Below are 22569 nucleotides of genomic sequence, written 5' to 3'. Positions count from 1 at the left end.
AGCAGTATTACCCAACATCATCAGAACCTATTTGCAATTGTTAGCCGGCCACTGTCTAAGAAAAAAAAAAACACCCATTCCTCTGACAAATTCACCTTGATACACAAGATCGATAACCCAATTTTGTCTGCAAGCATACAAACACAAAACTGCAAGTTAATCTATTTATCCAACATTGGCATAGATAGCATAAAATTTTGCCAAACAAATTGAACACTTTCATAGGAGGCTTACGGTATACGTCTTCTAACACACAAACATGTGAACTCATCATTTCACAGTAACTGCAGTCAGCCACTTCCTATCATTTCCTGGCTGGCCATGTAAAGCATGTATGGTCTATAACACACATTTTGCTCTAATTTCATGTGTATTATAAGTTGTAATAAGTATTGTTTTTCTTTATTATCTAAATATTTCATGAATATGTCTTGGAGTGTATTTTCTTGATTAGAATTTTAAGGGCCTTGAGAGTTGAGAAGTAGCACATATTCTGCTATGGTTCCCATTGCTAGTCAGTTTAACCAGCCTTTATTGAGTGTAAGGTATGGGGAATGCAAGTATAGTCTGCCCTCTAAGAGCTTACTTTCCAGTGACAGTAATAACAGCTGCCATCTTTTGAGCACTGACTATGTGTCAGGCTTGTCAATATACATATGCTTACCACTAATCCTTACATAAACCCTGCAAAATAGGTATTGCTATTTCTTTTTGACAGATGAAGAACCCAAGGCTCAGTTGATAACCAAATTTAACAGGCAGCAAAAGTGAAAGAGATCTTTCTGTTTGAAAACACATGGTCTTTTCACTATTTACATGATGCTATTTCCCTCTGTGCAACTTGGACTAGAGGAAAAACTCATTAAGTATTTGTTTAATTAAATAGCATGGGGTGAAGAGGTAATTATTAGGCATTATCTTTAAGGGATCCTCCAAGCATTATTGAATTCATGGAGGAGTACATTGAAATAAGAACTTATCCAGAATACTAAGGCATTCTTTTGGGGTTCATTAATTACTTTTTTTGTTGTGAGAACATTGGACAGTAGAACAGAGAGACAAAGTTATAACTGAGGAGTTGCTTAATCCACACATCCATGGTTTCATTCAACTGATGCTTATTGAGTGTCTGTATGATCCAGGCATTGTGCTAGTGTTGGGGATACAGGTAAGAGTAAGAAACATTGTCTGTCCCAACAGAGCTTACAGCTTAGGGGAGAACACAGAAATTAAGCAAATTATCTCACAAATAATAAACTTTATAAGTTGGAGTTCTAATAAACTATATAGAAAAGTATAGGATCTATAAGAATAAATAATAGAGGAACTCGATCTTGTCTTAGGGTCATAGAAGAGTGGCCTGAAAAAGTGACATTTAAGCTAGAATTTGAATGATGACTAGAAGTTACCTTGTTTTAGAGAAGGGAAGTTTTTATTCCATTATAAGGAATTCCTTATTCATTTATCAATTTATTCATTCATTTATGCATCACTTTTAGACACAGAGATTCAGCAGTGAATAAAAGACGAAAATACATTCATTTTGGAGGCTACTTTCTAGCTAAGGGAAGATGGAGAATTAAGAAAGCAATGCACTATGTGTACTATATTTTTAATAAAGCAAAGAATGTTGGAGAATTAAAACTTTTAAACAATATGTGCAAAAATCTTGAGTCTGAAGTACTAGGGGTTGAGAAAAGGTCAGTGTCACTGGGGCTTAGAGACAGAAGAGGAGAGTAGGAGAGTGTGGTGAGGTCACCTACAAAGGTAGACAGAGTCCAGATCACATAAGGTCCACATGATGTGCTAAGGATCCTGTATTTTATTCAAAAAGCAAATGAAAATCGATCAGACATTAAAACAAAGAAGCTAGTCATTAATTTGTAATTCAATAGGAAAAAATAATCCATTTAACCAATTTAGTGTGTAGCTCTTTCAGAAACACATGTGGTGTGCAAAGCAAGATACATTTAAATTAAAAATCATTTCCTTCCATTAATACATAAGCTCAAAGAGGAAAAGATAATACTTGCAAGCAAGTAAACCAACCAAATATATATTAGTGTTTAATCCAGCAGTGGGATGTAGAAAATAAATTTTAAATCAGTTATTTAGAAGCCAAAAATAACACATTAATCTTCATTCAATACTCATCCTACAAATGTGGTTTCATAAAGAGTTCTTAGCATCTAGTGTATTTTTCATTTTCTAATCTCAATTGATCTCAGCTAATAAGGAGGCTGTTGTTCAAAAGAATGATCTTGTTCAGGATGATTTACCATGGTTAAGAGGGCAAAGGAAATTGGAAATTTATAGATCTGTTAAAAAGGCCTAGCTGTCAGGCTAATTGATACATTTTGGCCACCCCTGAAATTATGTCCATTTTAGAATGCCAAATGAACTCTCTAAAGCAACAGAAGAAGGATTGCCTTTAAACATACTGCAGAATCATCATCAAATAGTTATTTATTAAGCAGCTCAACAAGCATGTACACATTCTTTTTATCAGCAGTTCTGTTTCTTAGAACCAAATATCCATTGTATATAATACTCAGTCACATTTGAGTACACAAGTCGCTATGATTTAAAAAATTATAATTTTGCAAAATTAAAAGTTTGATTATCATAAGTCATAATGAAGGTAGATGGTGCCTATGACTGGGTTTTGCCTGCATAGCTCTTTATTCATGTGTTTCATACCTTTGTTCATCCTTGATCAGAAAGAAGTTAAAGATCCTAAGGTTCAGCTGGGCACGGTGGCTCACGCCTGTAATCCCAGCACTTTGGGAGGGAGGCCAAGGCAGGCGTATCACCTGAGGTCACGAATTCGAGACCAGCCTGGCCAACATGATGAAGCCCTGTCTCTACTAAAAATACAAAAATTAGCTGGGCATGGTGGCAGGCACCTGTAATCCCAGCTACTCGGGAAGCTGAGGCAGAGAAATGGTTGCACCTGGGAGGCGGAGGTTGCAGTGAACCAAGATCATGCCACTGTACTCCTGCCTGGGTGACAGAGCAAGACTCCATCTCAAAAAAAAAAAAAAAATCCTAAACTTCATTAGACTTAAATGTAAACCATTTAATGGATATAAAGTGAAATATAGCCCCCACCTCAATGTTACTCTTACTACATTACCTACTTAAAATTGATTTCTACGCTTTCCTTTACCTCTAGAGTTTCACTATACCTGAGTACAATCACATGAGATTTGTACCTAATCAAGAAATACACCTAATCTCTCCAATCCTGCTCCTCTACCTCTTAGGTAATAACTCCAGGCTTCCCTTTTCTCAGGCCAAAAACCTTGGAATCAACCTTGACCCACATCCCATCCATCAACAGATCCTGTAAGTTCTAACTACGATGGAAACCTGCCCACTGGCCACCATCAATATAATCAGCACCATGCTTGAAACCACTGTCATCTCTCACCCAGATTATCCCACTAGATTTCTGACTCTCCTACAAATACCTTGACCCTATTATAGTCTCCCTACATAGCAAACAGATGGAGACGGAGACGAAAACCTCCAGTGACTTCCCACCTCACTCCAATTATAAGTGAAGGTCTTCACAAATGTCTTCAAGCCCCTACATGAAGTAATACTGATCCCTAAGTTTACTTCACCTGTGTCTCCCTATCCATACATCCCCATCTACTCTGCTCCAGCCACGCCGGTGTCCTCACTTTGGCTGGAGTACACCAAGCATACTGTCATTGCACAGGCTGCTCCTCTGCCTAGAAACCTGCCACCAGACACCTATTTCATTCCCTTCTTCACCTTCTTTAGATCTTTATCACATTTCTGTCCCACCATATCAGAAACTTCAACCCTATTGTCTCACTTCTGTACCCCAAAAGAACTCTAATCCTCTTTCTCAGCTTTATTTTTCTCCATAGTACTTACCACTATCTATCTTACACTGTTCTGCATTTTAAATTTTATTTTCCATTGCTTCCCCACCACCCCAGAATCCTGGCCCTGAGAGCAGGAATTTTTATTTGTTTTATTTTCACCAGTATTTTCCCAATTCCTACAACAGAGCCTGGCACATTGTAGACACTCTATCAATATTTGTTGAATAAATGAATGCATAAAGAAATACAACATAAGTGATAAAATATCCAAATGATGGTACAGCATATGAAAATATTTGGAAACACATTTCCTAGATCCAAGAATCTGTGTTATCATTCTGATAACACAAAAAAGAATCAAAGCATCAAATCTCAGACCCAGTATGCAAAGACTCTCACAAAATGTCTGGCCCATCTCAATTTGGGCAAAAAACAAAAAACTTTGGACAGATATTGCACCTAGCATTAGAGAAGGAGGCAATCACTTCCTCTTATAAGAAATATACTCTCTAGGCTGGGCGAGATGGCTCACACCTGTAATCCCGGCACTTTGGGAGGCCAAGGCAGGTGGATCACTTGAGGTCAGGAGTTTGAGAACAGCTTGGCCAATATGGAAAAACCCCGTCTCTACCAAAAATACAAAAAAAAATTAGCCGGGCGTGGTGGCACAAGCCTGTAGTCCCAGCTACTCGAGAGGCTGAGGCAGGAGAAAGGAGGCTGAGGCAAGAGAATCACCTGAACCCGGGAGGTAGAGGTTGCAGTGAGGCAAGATCGCGCCACTGCACTCCATCCTGGACAACAGAGTAAGACTCGGTCTCGGAAAAAAAAAAAAAAGAAGAAGAAGAAGAGGAAGGAAATATACTCTTGAGAAATTAGTTCATATTTTTAAATATTTGATTCTTTTCATTGGTGAGAATTTTAAGGAGTAAAGTTAATAGTAGGTGTTGTTGCAACATCAGAATTTTTTTTCTATAGTTAGATTAATTATTTTGAATATCCCATTAGTGCCCAAATGCAATTTAAGCCATCATTTCAAAATAATCTTATGTATGCTTATCAGGACTACTAAATGTATCTCTCTAAAGAATAATTACCTGAGAAAATGTTACAAAGTTACCTGCTAAGGCAAACTATTGCTTAAAAAAACCATGCTTTTCAAAACTCACACACATAACTGCTGCCATGATAATAGTAGGGATTGCAGTTTTGATGATAGGTTTTCCTTTGCTTGACACCCTTATTCATCTCTACTGCTTCAGCCCTAAACATTATAAACTCTCAGTTTTACATAATAGTTTTTAGTTCCTTCGCCATCCTGCTGCCCTCCTTTAAATATATGCCCCAATTTGCCTCTTTCACATTTGAAGTATGGTTCTCAGAACCAAGCAAAATATTCCCAGTGGTTTTGAGTGGCCAGCCACAGTGAACAAACTACCATGTTCATGTTCTTTGTTCTGAATTTTATATTTTTATTAATACCAATTGAAAGTATAACCACATGGGAGGCGGTGTATATCAGTGTTGACTTGTTCATTCACTGATTCAGTGGACAGATATTTTTTGAGGTTTTACCATGTGACAAGCATTGAGCAATCAGATAGAGATATAATAAATAAGACACAGTCTTTGTTCTCAGGTGACAAAGAGGAGACAAATATTAATCAATAATCATGCAAAAATAAACTCAGAAATTGTGATAAATGTTATGGAAATACTATGAGAAATTTGAGAATATATATTGCGGTTAAAACAATGGCCCTCAAAGTTGTATACATTATAATCCATGAACCTGTGACTCTGTCACCTTACACGGCAAAAAGGACTCTGTAGGTGTGATTAAGTTAAGGCTCATCAAATGAGATTATCCTGAAATATCTAGGTGGGTCCAATGTGATCACGAGAGTCCTTAAGAGAGGAAGGCAGAAGGGTTAGAGATAGACATGGCAAAAGCTAAAAATGGGAAGGTTTGGTGAGGAAGAGGAAGAGATTTGAGGATGCCTCTTTCTGGTTTTGAAGACTGAGGAAGGAGTCATGAGTCAAGGAATTTGGGCAACCTTTAGAAGCTGGAAAAGACAAGGAATTGGATCCTTCCCAGAGCCTTCAGAAGGAATGCAGCCCTGTCAACACGCTGATTTTAGGACTTCTGACCTCCAGAATTTTAAGATAATATTTGTGGGTTTTGTTTTGTTTGTTTTTTGTTTTGAGTCTCGCTCTTTAGCCCAAGCTGGAGTGCAACGTCATGATCTTGGCTCACTGCAACCTCCACCTCCCAGGTTCAAGCGATTCTCCCACCTCAGCCTCCTGAGTAGCTGAGATTACAGGCACTTGCCATCATGCCCAGCTAATACTTTTGTATTTTAGTAGAGACAGGGTTTCACCATATTGGCCAGGCTGGTCTTGAACTCCTGACATCAGGTGATAAGCCCACCTTGGCCTCCCAAAGTGCTGGGATTAAAGGCAAGAGCCACCGCACCCGGCCTAAATTTGTCTTGTTTTAAGCCACTAGGTAGATGCTAATTTGTTAAAGCAACAATACGAAATCAGTACATAGAACAAAAGACCTGATCCAACTTGGGGCAGGTCCTAGATGCCTCTTTTGAGAGCTGAAAGATGAGGAGAAGATAACCAGGCAAATGTGGGGAAAGAAGAAAGCATTCCAGACTATGAGACTGGTCCCTGAGGTTGGGCAGGAGGACAACTAGTAAGTCCAAATAGGTAAGAGGTCAGTGGAGACACGAAAAGAGAGAGTAGTTTTATATGTGGGAGAGAGGGAGGCAGGAGCTGAGTCATTTTTATAAGCTATTCTGTAGAATGGGGATAATAGTATCTAAAAGTATTGTTGTGAAGATTAAATAAAATAATCCTTTTAAGTGCCTGGTACATAGTAAGAAATAATAATAATTGCAGCTGTTATTATTAAAGTTTGAATTTAGACTCTTCAAAATTTGATTTTGAACATGATGTGCAAGATAAACTGATATCCAGAAAGGAAAAATGATTCTGTCATGTGAACTATGGAATATCTCACTTTTTATTTTATTCATTGCTTGTATATTAGTCAGATATTGCCATGATGATGCTGTGTAACAAAACACCCCAAAACCTCAGGACATACAACAAAAGGATTTATACTCATGCTCACAGACCTGCAGGTCTAATGAGATCTCACTGGGCTGGAAAAAGACTTGGCTTGGTAGCTCTTCTTCAGTTTATGGATTGACTGAACTTGTTTCCAGTTTGTGGGCTGGGTTCAGGTATATTCCACATGTGTTCATTCTAGGGCCCAGATTGAAGGGCAGTAGCTACTTGCCCCATGTTCCTCTTATGGATGGACCACTAGAGCACAAGGGCCAAGCCAAACTTCATGTAAGGCGTCTACCTGGGTCAAATCAGCCAATGTTCTGTAGGCCAAGACAAGTTACATGGCCAAGTTCAAAATTAAGGAGGTGGTAAAGTACACCCTGCCCTCAGTGGGATGGAAAGAGGGATATTTTCTGACCCGTAATTCAAAGCCACACTTGCTAGTTTATAACACTTTGTAAATTTCATATTAAAGGATAATACCCTCAATTAACAACTATTCTATTTTATCCACATTTATTAATATTATATTTAGCAGAAATTTTTCATATGACAGATTTAAAATCTATACATAATAATATAACTTATGGTAAATAATCACTATAATATGGAATTTTAATATAAACATCACTGCCTTCTTTTCAAATATATGACAACACATTAGGCATTTTCCCCTCTTAATTTTAATTTTCAAATGTTATTCTTCAGTAATCATAACTTTTTTTTAAAGGGTAGTCACTGAGGATAACTACAGAGACTAAGTTCTTTTTTGTTGTTTTTTGAGATGGAGTTTCTCTCTCGTTGCCCAGGATGGAGTGCAATGGCTTGACCTCGGCTCATTGCAACCTCTTCTTCGCAGGTTCAAGTGATTCTCCTGCCTCAGCCTCCTGAGTAGCTGGGAATTCAGGCGCATGCCACCACGCCTGGCTAATTTTTGTATTTTTAGTAGAAACAGTGTTTCTTCATGTGGGTCAGGCTGATCTTGAACTCCCGACCTCAGGTGATCCACCCGCCTCAGCCTCCCAATGTGCTGGGATTACAGGCATGAGCCACCGCGCCTGGCCTAAGAGACATTTCTGAGGGAGAACTGCTAGTGTTTAATGGCTACTTGCACGAGAAGTAAGAAAGGAGAGGTGGAGAATAAATCCAAGATTGACTGGTTGAATGAAACAAGTATGTGGTAGGCTGCCTTTGTAGGAAAGGGGATGATATGGTAGGAAAGTATCCCATTTTGGACTTAAGACACCGTGACAAATGACGACACATAGATAGATCTATCAGACAGTTGGAAATAGCTACTTCGCGTTTGGTAAAATGTTCTCAGGACTGAGAATATGGGTATGAGAGGCTTTAATATGGAAGCCATGGGAATTTCACTTGTATGAGGATGTAAATTGATAAATGGACCAAAGACATAAACATAGTGAAATAGATGTGTTTAAGTAGCACCTAGAGAAGAAATCAGCAAAGGAGACTAAATAGAGAAAGCAGAGGCAGCAACTGCAATCTTGGCTACTCTAATCATCTGATGTTCTATAAGGTGTCCAAGAACTGGAAAAATAAAAATATATCCAGACTAATTGGACTGATAAAACATATATTTGCCACCTATCCAGAACATTCCAAACACCTAGTAAAATTCCAAGAAACCTGTTATTGATTGATCTGATCAACTTAAACATAAAATCTTTGTAAGCCACTGATCCCTAGATCCAAGAATACCAGAAGTCTTTAGTACTTGCATTTTTTGTCCTGGTTCATCCACTAAATTGAGCCAATCATTTAACGTCTATGAACTGGTTTTCTCATCTTAATAAAAGAAAAGCTATGGAGGCTGGGATAGCCAGATGACATCTTAGGTTACCTACAGCTCCAAAATTTAAAGTTTCTCCAGAGACTCAAGCAATTCTGAGATGGAAATCTTAAATAGATTGACTCAAGAGCAAATGCAGAAGTAATGATTACTCTTTCCTAGTGTCACCCTTCCCCCTTCCTCAATGATTAATGATTGGGAATCCCCAAAAGTATATAGGAGGCATAGAATACTTTTCTAGTTCCCGTCAAAAGTGCAGGTGATTGTCACCCATCCACACTGAGTGGTGCCTGGCATCACACTGGTGGAATGGCATTCATATGTAACCCACCAAGAAGTACCTCTTCTTCAGTACCTTTGCAGTGGCTCACCAGACACCTGATACTCCCCTACCTCCCAGTGGAATCCCATAAGCTTTCTGCAGGTAGTTGTGCTAAATGAGTCTGAGTTCTCTGAGGAACTCTGTAAGGTTCAGTACACATTCAAGGTCTCAGGAGTTAAGATTTCTCCCCACCCCCCACCCACCCACCAAAAGAATTTAAAAAAAAAAAAAGGACAAGATAAAGAAAAAAAAAAACATTAACTTTTAAAAACGCCTGATGACTGTTTTGCTAGGGGCATGTATGTTACACTATATAATCAAGTAACACTGGTTGACGGGTGGTTCAGGAATTGAATAACCCGTGTCTGTCTCTTCTGCTTGATGACTGCAACACTGTGTGCCAGGCACTGTTCTGGTTCCTGGAGTTATATTAACTTTTAAAAAAATAAATAAAAGACAATTTCTGTGAAGCCGTTGCTGATTTTCGTGGTTGTACGCAGGGAACTGCGGTACGCAATCGTTCAGAAAGGCAGGTGGGCATATCTTTTTTTTTTTTTTTTTGAGACGTAATTTCGCTCTTCTTGCCCAGGTTGGAGTGCAGTGGTCCAATCTCGGCTCACTGCCACCTCCGCCTCCCAGGTTCAAGCGATTCTCCTGCCTCAGCCTCCCGAGTAGCTGGGATTACAGGCATGCGCCACCACGCCCGGCTAATTTTGTATTTTTAGTAGAGATGGGGGTTTCTGCACACTGGTCAGGCTGGTCTCGAACTCCTGACCTCAGGTGATCCGCCCGCCTCGGCCTGACAAAGTGCTGGGATTACAGGCGTGAGCCACCGCGCCCGGCTGCAGGTGGGTATTTCTTTAAGGACTGGGGGAGAGGCCTTCCGCTCCGAGAAGAACACTTACAGAAGAGTGGCCTTTCCTGGTCACTGCGAACGCACCTAGGACACAGCGAACAGCTGGCTTTCGGGCCCCGCCCCCACCTGTAGACTCCGCCTCTGGGTACGCCACTTCCGTCAGGCGCCGCGCGCGCTCATTGCCCGGTCCCTGTGGCTGTGTCCCGCCCCTTGCGGCCCCGGAGAGATGGCGGAGTTGGACATCGGGCAGCATTGCCAGGTGGAGCACTGCCGGCGGCGAGGTGATCGGGGAGCCCCCAGCCCCCATCCCAGGCCACGGGATGCCTGGGCTCCGCTTTCGCTCCGCGGATGGTGGCGGCGGGTGAGGGGAGGCCACAAGGCTGGGCAGAGCCTGAGGAGCGGGGTGGGAGCGTTTCTTCTGGGGCTGCAGTGAGATCAGTTGGTGCGTGTTTTTGTTGGCCGTCAGGCTTTGAAATAACTTATGGTATCCTTGGAAGGAAGCCATTCAATTCCTGAAAACTTACCTTGCAGTGTTCATTTTGGTTTTCGAGTGTGCCGTGTCCGAGCAGTGCACGAAGCCCACTGCTGGGTCGCGTGGCGCACACTTACCCTGCTGAGCGCGGGGATGGGACGCGTCGGATTGGTCTGAGAGTGTTGTCTTTTGGCTTTGCCACTGCGACCTACGGCCAGCCACTTTCCCAAACTTTTTGTTCACTTATCTGTTACTTAGCTGTCGGGAGGAGCTGGGCGAGATCAGCTCGCCCAACTGGTGTTCACGTGGATTTGTGTCCGGAAGAAGGTACTTCCTTAGCTTTTATCAAATTCTCAAAGGCATCCTGATCCTCGGATTATTCCACCAAATGGTCATCATGCTCTCCTAGCTCTGTCATTCCCTGATTCTCATTATTATTGTTTGAACAAACATTTACAGATTATTGATTTTGGTGCTTGGCCCACATAAGGGTGTAAACTACAGTCATTTACACAGAAGACCTTTCCAACTAGTAAGCTGCGTGTTAGAGAGAATTAATAATATGGCGATGAGCTCTCCCCACTGTACTGAGAGACCTTGGGATATACCTAGTCCAAGGTAATGTGGCACTGGCTTCAGGATGCCATACACCTGGAAAAGGCAAGTTTTTGAAGCATTAGAACCACACAGACTGCTCAGTCGTTGTTACTAGGTTTCACACACTACATAAGGTAGCAAACAGCTTTAATCACCCCTTGCAACTTCAGTCATTGGTATCAAGTGCCTGAATACGGTGTCAGGGACTCTGAGATTTAGCCCAGTTTCAGTGGAGTTCCATAATTGATTAGTGATTTCTACTGTGGGCGTGTGTGATAGGACAGGTGACAATCCCTTCTAGGTTCTTGTTACTTATAGCCCTCTATCTATGTCTCTTTCACCACTGGCTGTAATAACAAGACAGTGTGACTTTTTTCATGTGGAAGCTTAGCCATTTGGGTTTTGACTGTAAATTATGTGTGTCTATGCCTGATCCCCCGCTAGTGAGTCCAATACACATTATATGCCATTCATGACATAGTTCATTTTCCTTTCCAGCTATTTATCTCTTTAGTATCAATAACTGAGATGAGGCCAGGCGTATCTGTTTGGGACTAGTGGAAAGCAGTTAAGATTTAGACTATGTCAAGTGTATATCCTAAATTTTATCTCCCTTCTGGAGGGATTGAAGGATGGTATCAGGTGCTGGGAAATTGTCTTGACTTAACTCTTTCCCCTGGGTCCTTCTGGTTTGCATTTAATACTTCATTATTAAAAGTCTCAAAATATTAAGCATCTCCACCCAGTCACTGCGGTATTGTTCTTTTTTGTTTGTTTGTTTGTTTGTTTTGTTTTGAGATGGAGTCTGGCTCTGTGGCCCAGGATGGAGTGCAGTGGCGCCATCTCGGCTCTCTGCAACCTCGCTTTGGCGATATATATATGTTGTTCACACACAGATATATATTAGTACACAGATATATATATATATAAATATATATTGGATTTGTATAAATATATATATATCCAAAGCTTTACTGTTAAGTAACTTGCCTAGCATTGTTAGATTAGTAAGCAGTGGAATCAGAATTGAATCCCAGGTTTTAACTCCAAATGCGGAATTTTGCAGTATACAGTCATCAAAACAACACCTAGTAAATCTGGGAAACAAAACAAAAAAGAAAAGAAAACCACTAGAACTTATTTTGTCTGACTTAGTAAAGTTACAAGCAACATCTATTAATACCTTCTGTTAATCCAATTGCTTTCTGTCACAGTTACTGAAGTTATGATTACTTTTGTTAGAGTGGTTACATAGTGCTTGCTACACTAGGATATTAATCAAAATGGGAAATTTTTCCATAGAGGTTGCTTTCTTGCTTAAGAAAACTAAATCAAAATCAGATACTGACCAGTATATACATTTTCTCTCAATTTTAGATTTTCTTCCATTTGTGTGTGATGATTGTTCAGGAATATTTTGGTAAGTTAAGTTTTTATGCAGGATTTGGGAATAATTTTAATGTTTATTAATATAAGATTATTTCTGAAAAGTAGAATGATTTAAAGTAATTGTTACTTTAGCCATTGATTATTGATATTCTGTATAGTTATAGGCTGTGATTACTTCTTCATATATGTGACTAATTTTTAAACTTCCAAAAGTGGGGTTATGTATGTGAATTTTATATAAAAGTTATATTTTTGTCTTTTAATTACAAGGAGAAAATAATATTCACAATATAAAGAATATGGTAAAAATCTAGTTATAATTATTACTCTTTATTTTAATAATAAAATGAAAAGAGCCCAACCTATAAATGCCTTAAAATAGGAATCACGGCATTTGACTACATTACATGCCAAGTAAAACCTAAGAATTAATCAAGAATTTTGGAAAATGGATTTTCCTTACAGTTAAACTTTAAAATGTCAAGCATTTGTTTTACAAAATAGAGCACTGAAAGAATGATTTTTTTCAGAATGTAATTCAGAATGATTTGTTGGAAGTAAATAAAAGTAATGTATATTTTTAAATTATTTGGAATTAGAACACTCTTCACATTTTACTACTGATGATCTTTTAGAAATAAAAAGAGCTGAAGGATACGTTTATATTTTCATGTACCCTAAAAGTATTCAAAGTAAACATAATTTAGGGTGGTGAATTTTTTTTACTCATTGATATTGAACATTTGTGTTTTAAAACTTTTGAGACTATAGATGCTCCATCTTTAATTTATCTGACATTTCAGTTTTTTCTCATATNTAAAAGTAATGTATATTTTAAATTATTTGGAATTAGAACACTCTTCACATTTTACTACTGATGATCTTTTAGAAATAAAAGAGCTGAAGGATACGTTTATATTTTCATGTACCCTAAAAGTATTCAAAGTAAACATAATTTAGGGTGGTGAATTTTTTTTACTCATTGATATTGAACATTTGTGTTTTAAAACTTTTGAGACTATAGATGCTCCATCTTTAATTTATCTGACATTTCAGTTTTTTCTCATATTCAAAGTTATTAATATAGTATGAGCATAATGTATCTTAAGAATACTGAACACTAAAATATCGCAAATTACTGCAGTTATCTTTAAGTATGTTATTTAAATAAACACTGCTATTATTATTTAAGCCTTGAACACAGAAGCAGGGAGTCTCATGGTTGTCCTGAGGTATGTTAATATTTTTCCGATCTGATAAAATGTATTTGTATTTATGTACTTTTATTCCGAATTTGATTAGAGTTAAAGCCAGTCAGTGTCACAGAGATTAAAGTTTGGCACACTAAACCGATTAGGTAAACAGGCTTTTGCTTCATTTACATTATTTTCTCTGTTTGAAAGAAAAATTGTTTTACTTGTTATTTGTAAATTTTTATCCTCATAATTCTTATTCCTTAACATTTGTTTAGGTAGCCCACTTACAGCGTAAGGCTATGTATTTATTTCTTTGTTTTGTTTTGTTTTGTTTGAGGTGGAGTTTTGCTCTTGTTGCCCGGGCTGGAGTGCAGTGGCGCGATCTCGGCTCACTACAACCTCTGCCTCCTGGGTTCAAGTGATTCTCCTGGCTCAGCCTCCCAAGTAGCTGGGATTATATACATGCGCCACCACGCCTGAGTGATTTTTGTATTTTTAGTGGAGATGGGGTTTCACCGTGTTGGCCAGGCTGGTCTGAAACTCCTGACCTCAGGTGATCTACCTGCCTTGGCCTCCCAAAATGGTGGGATTACAGGCGTTAGCCACCGCGCCTATCTAAGGCTATATATTTATAAATATACACTTAAGTTAATGTCCTCCTTGTATATTCCCTCCAGTTCACTGTGTCCTTCACTGTTGTGTTCATTGTCACTGACGCCTGCTGATAGGATCTGTGGTAGTAAATCATTCTGGCTCAGTCGGCCTAAGACAACCAGGAAGAAACCTATAGTCATAAAATTCCTACCCTAATTTTGCACAAATCATAAGTTAAGAAAGGTCTGACATACTGAGGTCAAAATATTACCCTTATTACTGGTAAAGATAAGTTGAATGATGAAGCTCAGCATAGAGCCAAATGGGTTTGCAAAGAAAATCCAGAATTAGGGAGACTTGCCCAGCAATCACAGCAGTACTGGACCATGTTAGGCTTTCTCCTGAAGGCAGTTCAATTCCAAGAGGAAGAGAGAAAGCTAAACCCACCATGTTCAATGTGTTCTAACACTTTGCAGTGGACATTTATTCCTGCCCACCATTTACCAAGTGCTTTACCAAATATTTTCACATCCATTTTCTCAGTTATAGAAAGTTATTAAAGTTACATGAGATTCAGTTGAAATCTGATTCTTTCGAGTTTAAATAATCAGTCAAAATTTGATTCTTTGAAGTTTACTTGATCTATTTGAGGAAAATTAAAATTACCTAGCATGCTGATTTTATGCAGTGTTAATTGGAGGAAATATTCAGTCATTCAATAAAACTTACTGATGTTTCTTGCAGTTTATAAATCTATCCTGTGTTTTCTTTTTTCTTAGGATATAATTTGATTTCCCTGACTGTCTCTCAGATAATTAGATTCTATTAATTAAATACTGAAACATCATTAGGCCATTGCAACAAGTTCAAAAAGATACTTAAGTTAATTCCAATAAGATGTAACTATTATTTATAAAAGAAATTCCCTTTGGTTGTAGTTTTCAAGCAATTATTTCCCTAAGTTTACTCATCTTTAGAAACCTGGTTTGTTAATGCTCAGAATAGCCTGGCTGATCTAGACTTTTTTTTTTTTTTGTCTTATAAAATCTTTTCTTCCTGTGGTGGAGTATTTGCTGGTAATAAAAATATGAAATAGGGCATAAAGAATAATATATGATTATGAAAACTGTCTTTAACCTTTTATCTCACGAATAAATAAATATTTTTAAGTGTTTTATTCTCTGAGTTAAGTGTTTCATCTCCTAAAATTAGTGTGGAAATTAGGTTGACTTGCCATTTGAGGGTTGATGAGATAATTACCTGAGCATATCATGGGGGCATCTTTGTATGAGACTGTTACAAAGCAGGTTAAAATTATAGAGCGTAATTAAATAGTCATTTCAACTTGACTTAGAAGACAAATATACCACAGTAGGAAAATTATGAAAATGTGAAACAGTCAGCATAGTAATCACTTGTCACATAAAACATTCATTATAATCTTTATGTGAGAGTAAATAACTTGCTCTAATAAGTTTAAGCAAAAATAATATGAATGCTGCCTTCTAGAATAGAGACATTGATTTGGTTTAGGTCTGAAATGTAATACATTTCGTCCTTTTTGCATTTTCAGGTGACTGTAATCAATGAGAGACTGAAGACAGATCAACATACATCTTACCCATGCTCATTCAAAGACTGTGCTGAGAGAGAACTTGTGGCAGTTATATGTCCTCATTGTGAGAAGAATTTTTGCCTGAGGTAATTGATCACTTAGGCTGTTCACACTTTGTATATCTGTTTAAGTCCTATACAAACACATGAACTAGTGTCACTCTTCTGTTGCTCATAGACACCGTCATCAGTCAGATCATGAGTGTGAAAAACTGGAAATCCCAAAGCCTCGAATGGCTGCCACTCAGAAGCTTGTTAAAGACATTACTGGTAAGTATCTAGAAAGTGTGTTTTGTTGCTTTCCTAGTTCCAGAGCTCCTGCTTCTTATGTCTACTTTCCAGTTACGGGAGGCATCATTAATAGCCCTAGTGGTATTTGTATTAACTTGCATTTTGATGATATTCTTGTGACAGTATATCTTACGAGGTCTACCTGAACAATGAAAATTTGGAAATTATTTGGAAAGTACTCCACCATAAGTACTTATCTCTTTTGCTGAGCCACTTAGATTAGCTAGTTAACCATCGGGCTAGAAATTGTATTCATGAGATTGAAGTAGTCAGCTGCTTTCTCTACAGACTAAACTCTAAACCTAGTCAACTGTGCTGTGAATACTGCTGATAATAAGAGATACCAGAAACTAATGTATCTGTGACTTAAATCAGTCTTTCTGCCAGTATGTTAGCTCAGAATTTTTCTTCCATATTAAGGATAGTACCTTTATTAAAATCTTGCATATGCAAATCTTAAGGTTGTCTGTAGAAGCATTAATGACTGCTTTAGGTTGAATAGGCTTAAGTTGGAAAGAAGCACATTATAGTGAATTTTTTGATGTGGAGATTGCTTAGATCAATCTCAATTATATTTTTCCATTGTAAATACAGTACCTATACAATGAATGTGGTCTCTGTATATCTCCCTTGTGTGTAATTTATATATGTTTCAGGGCCATAATTAATAAGTGTTTTATAATGAAACTCTATTTGTAATGTGAAAGTTTTATGTGATTACATGCTTACACTTCTTAGATTCCAAGACAGGAGAAACAGCAAGTAAACGACGGAAAGGTGCCAAAAATAGTGAAACAGCTGCAAAGGTTGCATTGATGAAATTAAAGATGCATGCTGATGGCGATAAGTCATTACCACAGGTTGGTCTTAGAGATTTTTTAAAACACAAAAATTTCAAATATAGTTGAAGTCCTCTTTGTGTTCCTCCTTCCCATCAATTAACAACTACCTAGACCTAGTATGTATCACTCTTAATGTTGCATGGTATATGTCAGCATAAATAATACATAGTTTTATGAGTCTTTTCACTGTATAGACATGACAGTGAACCATATGTATCCTTCTTCATGTTGGTTTTTTTTTCCCACTTGGGATATGCTATTAACATTTATCCATGCTGAGACGTTTAGTCAACAAAATTCAGATTTTTTTCAATTTTTTGCTGTAATAAACTGTGGTGACCATCCTTGTATATATGTAGAAGAGTTTCTCTAGGACTGTTCCTTTAAAACTTCACAATATCAGTTATAACAACCCAATATATATATGCATACCTTAACACAGTTCAGTTGAGTGGTACCCTTAATATGTGTTCTATTATGATATGTTATTCTATTTTAAAGATTGTTAGTCAGAACCTATTAGGTTGATTTTCCAACCTCTGATGGATTGAGACTACCAGTTTCAAAAATGCTACTTTAGGGAATATACCTGGAAATAGAAAACCTGGATTATGGGCTTTGCTGATCTTCAGCTTTACTAGATAAGGTCAACTTCCTGTTGTCAGTGGTTGTACTCATTTGACTCTTTCTATTAGTGCTTTCAACCATGTCTATTTTTGGCCATTTATTCCTTCATAAAAATTTTAGGATCACTTTGCCCTGTTCTGTGAAATTATGATTTTGATAGGATTTATGCTGAATTTTAGATTAGAGATAGTTGACGTCTTTAGAATTTTGACTCTTCTCATCTATGTCTGTGGTATATCTTTCCAACTTTTCTTTAGGTTTTCTTTTATGTGTAATTGTAGAAGTAACATTCTATAATGCTTACCATAAATATTTATGTACCTTTTCTTAGTTTTATTCTTAGGCTCTTTATAATTTTTGCTGTCATTATAAAAAATACCTTTTTTAAAAAATTACATTTTCCTAACTATTGTTGGTTAATGTTATGTTGCCTTTCTATCTGGCAAATAAATTCCTAATAGTTCCCATATTTTGTAGATTTTTCTGAGCTATTTTCTTTGGAGTTATATCTTCTCCAAATACCAATTTTTGTGGATTTTTTCTGCAGACTTTCTCTTCTCTTTTGCCTTGTCTTAATGTTGAGATCTTCAGAACAATGTTGAATAATATGGGCAATAGAAGGAATCATCATGTTTCTGACTTTAATGCAAATGTATCTAACATTTCCTCAAGTATTAGATATACTATAAGTTAGTGTAAGTAGCCTTTTTCTTGATGTTATCATTTCTTTCTATTCCTAGTTTGCTAGGAATTTACATTATGAATGGATATTAAACTTTATTGTAAATTTTTTTCTTACATCTAGTAAGATCATTGTTTCCTCATCAATGTAATAAATTTTATCAATCAGGTTTCTGTCATTAGATCATCAAATATTCCAGGATAAATCACTTGACTCCGGTATATAATTCTTTTAAAATGCACTGATAAATTGATTTACTAACATATTATTTAGTGTGTGTTCATGACATTAATAGCAAGATTATGCTCAAAAATTAGTTGAGCAGCTTTCTCTCTTCTATTCTTTGAGGTAGTTGTAGAGGGTGGGAATCATTTGTTCTCGAAGGTTTCGTAACACTCAGTTGTAGTAACTCTTGGGGAATTTCGAATACTATTCCAATGTGTTACATCTTTCTTTATCTGGATTATCTATTTCTTCTGAAGTCAATTTTGGTAAATATTTTTCCAAAAAATTATTTGATGTAGATTTTTCAGTTTATTGTTATCAAGTTGTTCAAGTTATTCTGTTATACTTCAGAATCTCTGTGTGTCTTTAGTCATTCTACTTCTTTCTTAATATTTTTCATTTGTACTTTTCCTTCTTTCCCCTTTAGACAGAATAGCTACAAGTTTATCCTTATTTTTCCTTAGTGTTTTCAAAGAACCATGATTTGGATTTAAAGACCTCTGTGTTTTGTTTTCTGTTTCACTAATTGTTGCTTTTTTATTATTTCCTTCTGCTTTGTTTAGATTTTTCTCTAATGTCCTTTTTCCAGCCTTTCACGTAGAATGGTAATTTATTTATTTTATTTTTGTTTTGTTTTGAGACAGAGTCTCATTCTGTCGCCCAGGCTGGAGTGCAGTGGGGCAATCTCAGCTCACTGCAACCTCCGCCTCCTGGGTTCAAGTGATTCTCCTGCCTCAGCCTCATAAGTAGCTGGGATTACAGGTGTGCACTGCCACACCCGGCTAATTTTTGTATTTTTAGTAGAGACAGGATTTCACCATGTTAGTCAGGCTGGTCTTGAACTCCTGACCTCGTGATCCGCCCTCCTTGGCCTCCCAAAATGGTGGGATTACAGGTGTGAGCCACTGCGCCTGGCAAGTTTGTTTTTTTTTTTTTTTTTTTTTTGAGATGGAGTCTCACTCTGTCTCCCGGGCTGGAGTGCAGTGGCCAGATCTCAGCTCACTGCAAGCTCCGCCTCCTGGGTTTATGCCATTCTCCTGCCTCAGCCTCCCGAGTAGCTGGGACTACAGGCGCCCGCCACCTCACCCGGCTAGGTTTTTTTTTTTGTATTTTTAGGTCAGACGGGGTTTCACCGTGTTAGCCAGGATGGTCTCGATCTCCTGACCTCGTGATCCGCCTGTCTCGGCCTCCCAAAGTGCTGGGATTACAGCCTTGAGTATTTTTAATATACTTGTTTAGGTGTAACAATATACTTTTTTGGTGTCTTTATTTTGATACCATTTCAAACACAGGCAAGTTACAAACATAGTACAAATAACTTTTCCATATTCTTTACCCAAATGTACCAATTATTTATATTTTGCCCTGTTTTCTTTATCATCTGCTGTCTCTCTCTGTCTATATGTACCATATGTATGTGTGTGTACTTAATTTTTGATCCACTTGATTTATCACTTTCTCAGGTTAAAATCTACTATGGATGTGGTTTTGCTAATTTTTTTATATAACTAATGGTTTGTAGAGTTATATATTATCAAGTGCATATAATTTCTTCATTGTTATATGTTCTTTACGAATTTTGCCTTTAATCCTATTTTGAATTATAATATTGTTTCACTAGCTTTCTTCTGGAAAATATTTAACAAGTACGTAATTTTTTCATCCCTTTATATTTCAACTTTTTTTGTTGTTTCATTTTAGGGTGTCTCTTGTAAGCAGCATATAGCTGGACTTTGTTTTTTTAAAACCAGTTTGCTAGTGTCTCTCTTTTGTAGATGAGTTGAATCCTTTCTTGTTTATAGTGGTCGTTGGTGTATTTGAACATATTTCTTCCATCATATATTTTCTTCTCATCACCCTTTTTCTTTGACTGTTTCTCTTTCCTTTTGTATTGAATTTATTCTGATGGCTTAGAAATGATTGATTACAGTTTTCTTATTTTATTGACTACCCCTGATATTTTCCTTTTTTGAAATTTTATTTGATTTTTTTAAATTGCAAAGGTAGTACAAGCTTTTAACAAGTGTAACTATCAAAAGATGCATATGGAGAAAAAGCATACATACTCCTGTGTCTCTCATCCATTTCCATCCCATAAAGCAGCAGTTCTTAACTGAGAGCAGTTTTGCTCCCTAAAGGGACATTCAGCAATGTCTGGAGACATTTTTAGTTGTCACAGTTGGGAATGGGGTGCTCCTGGCATTTGGTAGAGGCCAGAGATACTGTTAAATTCATACATTGTAGAGGACAAGGCCGACAACAGAATTTTTTCTTGGCCTAAAATGTAAATAGTGACAAAGTTGAGAAGACCTGCTCTTAAGTATTCAGTAATACTTACATTACTTTGCAATTCTTCTGTTACTTGAAAGATAACAGGGAAAACTTCTGCAAGACTTACTTTGAGACAGTCTTCTAAAACATTTCATCCTTGCAACAAGTTTATAAGGTATGCACTATTAACTCTTACCCAAAAAGAGTAACATGCTATTAACATAGCTAGTAAGTGGAGAACTACGAATTGAAACTAGGCAGTCTGGTTTCACAAATCATCTTTTTCACACACTTAACAATATATCATAAAGCATTCTATAAGTTTGTAGATAAAAATTTTTCCCTTTATTATTAATGTTTGTGTGTGTATAAATATAGACATACTAGAGATATATGTGGGTGTCTATGTGTTTATGCATACTTACATGTATAATATATACATGTGTATTATTTCCATGTATATACATATATGTGTATGTATTATGTGTGTGTGTATATATGTGTCTATATCACTTTACATAAATGAAAATGTATTCTACTTATATATGTATGCAAAGGCATAAAGAATATTTTTCTGTCATTATTTTATAAGAATGGTATCATTCATTTAGTCAACACACTTAAAAAAAAAAATGCTTTCTATATACCAAGCCCTGATAATACAGTAGTGAATAAAACAGAATCCCTCCTGCCCTTATGAATCCAGAGTTCCTGGAGTTTATATGCCACTGGGCTGAGACAGATATTAAATATGTAATAGTTCGTGTAGTCATTAGGGCTATAAATAAAACTAAAGAAGGTTTGGGTTAGATTATATATCCTTCTCTCATTAATGCCTAGTAGAAATTCCCTCAAGTGAGTTGGTGTGGCCCTAAATCATTTTCTTTACAAACTGCATCCTCTTCTTTGGTGTGGGTGTACTATGGCTTATTTTGTCATTTTCCTGTTAATAAGCATTCACTTTGTTTCCAGTTTTGGCTACTGTGCTAAGTAGCCTGTGTGGTACTTTTCTTTCTGTGAGATAAATTCCCAAGAGTGTGTTTGCTGTGTCAAATGGTATACATATTTTAAATTTTAATAAAAATTGTCAAACAACTTTACAAAGAAATTACAATTCACATTTCAAATCAGACTTCATTGACGGATTGCCTATACTAAGCATGGTTTTGTGGCTCTAGTTTTTTAATCACCTTTAGTACTTACAACTCTTCTGAGATATATTTTTGTCCTAATTTCACAGATGAGTAATCTGGAGTTAAGTATTTTTAAGAGCTCTAACTTGGTAAGAGCCTGCCATTCTAACCAGTTCCGTATACTGCCTCTTGTGGCCAAACATGAGAGTACCCTTTTTCTCCATGGGTTCCAGTAACTGTTAGCATTCTTTTTAATATTTTACAGTCTGGTGGCTATAAAAAGATATTTCATAATTGCTTTAATTTGTATTTTCATGACTATTATTCAGTTTGGACAACTTTTAATATGTTTTTTAGTCATTTGGAATTGCCCTTCTCTGAATTGTTATTGAGTAGTATCCTTTGGTCATTTTTCTTTTGGGATATTTTTCTATTTGTTTTGTTTGGTCAACTTATAGGAGCTCTCAGACTATAAAAGATGTTAATCCTTTATCTATAATCATTATTTCTAAATTATTTGACAAATCTATCAGTGTATTGATATTATTTACATTTCTAATTGACATAGCAACATTTTACATTTAAATTTTCCAAGTTCTGTCTTTTCTTTCATTCCTGTTGTGATTTTCCTTTGGGTTTTGTGGGTATGTTGGTTTTGTTTTGCATTAGCCTTTTTTTTTTTTTTTTTTTTTTTTTTTTTTTTT

At 36.9% G+C, this 22569-nt stretch overlaps 1 protein-coding gene across 3 annotated transcripts in view; it reads left to right on the top strand.

Annotated features, from left to right (window-relative positions):
* The first annotated feature begins 10109 nt into the window (after positions 1-10109).
* Positions 10110-22569, top strand: part of ZFAND1 (zinc finger AN1-type containing 1) — a 19550-nt gene continuing 7090 nt past the window's right edge. The window contains exons 1-6 of one of the 3 annotated variants that reach the window (XM_017858955.1): positions 10110-10191; positions 12379-12421; positions 13583-13622; positions 15754-15881; positions 15973-16064; positions 16824-16945. In XM_017858955.1, the coding sequence (XP_017714444.1) occupies positions 16028-16064; positions 16824-16945 (159 nt within the window). In that variant the 5' untranslated portion in view covers positions 10110-10191; positions 12379-12421; positions 13583-13622; positions 15754-15881; positions 15973-16027. Of the gene's footprint in view, positions 10294-12378; positions 12422-13582; positions 13623-15753; positions 15882-15972; positions 16065-16823; positions 16946-22569 lie in introns of all 3 variants that reach the window. The other 2 variants (XM_017858953.1, XM_017858954.1) reach the window with 2 other exon arrangements.

This window comes from Rhinopithecus bieti, unplaced genomic scaffold, assembly GCF_001698545.2.
Source record: "Rhinopithecus bieti isolate Rb0 unplaced genomic scaffold, ASM169854v2 scaffold_48197, whole genome shotgun sequence".
Classification (NCBI taxonomy): domain Eukaryota; kingdom Metazoa; phylum Chordata; class Mammalia; order Primates; family Cercopithecidae; genus Rhinopithecus; species Rhinopithecus bieti.
This window is presented reverse-complemented; position numbering and strand designations above follow the sequence as displayed.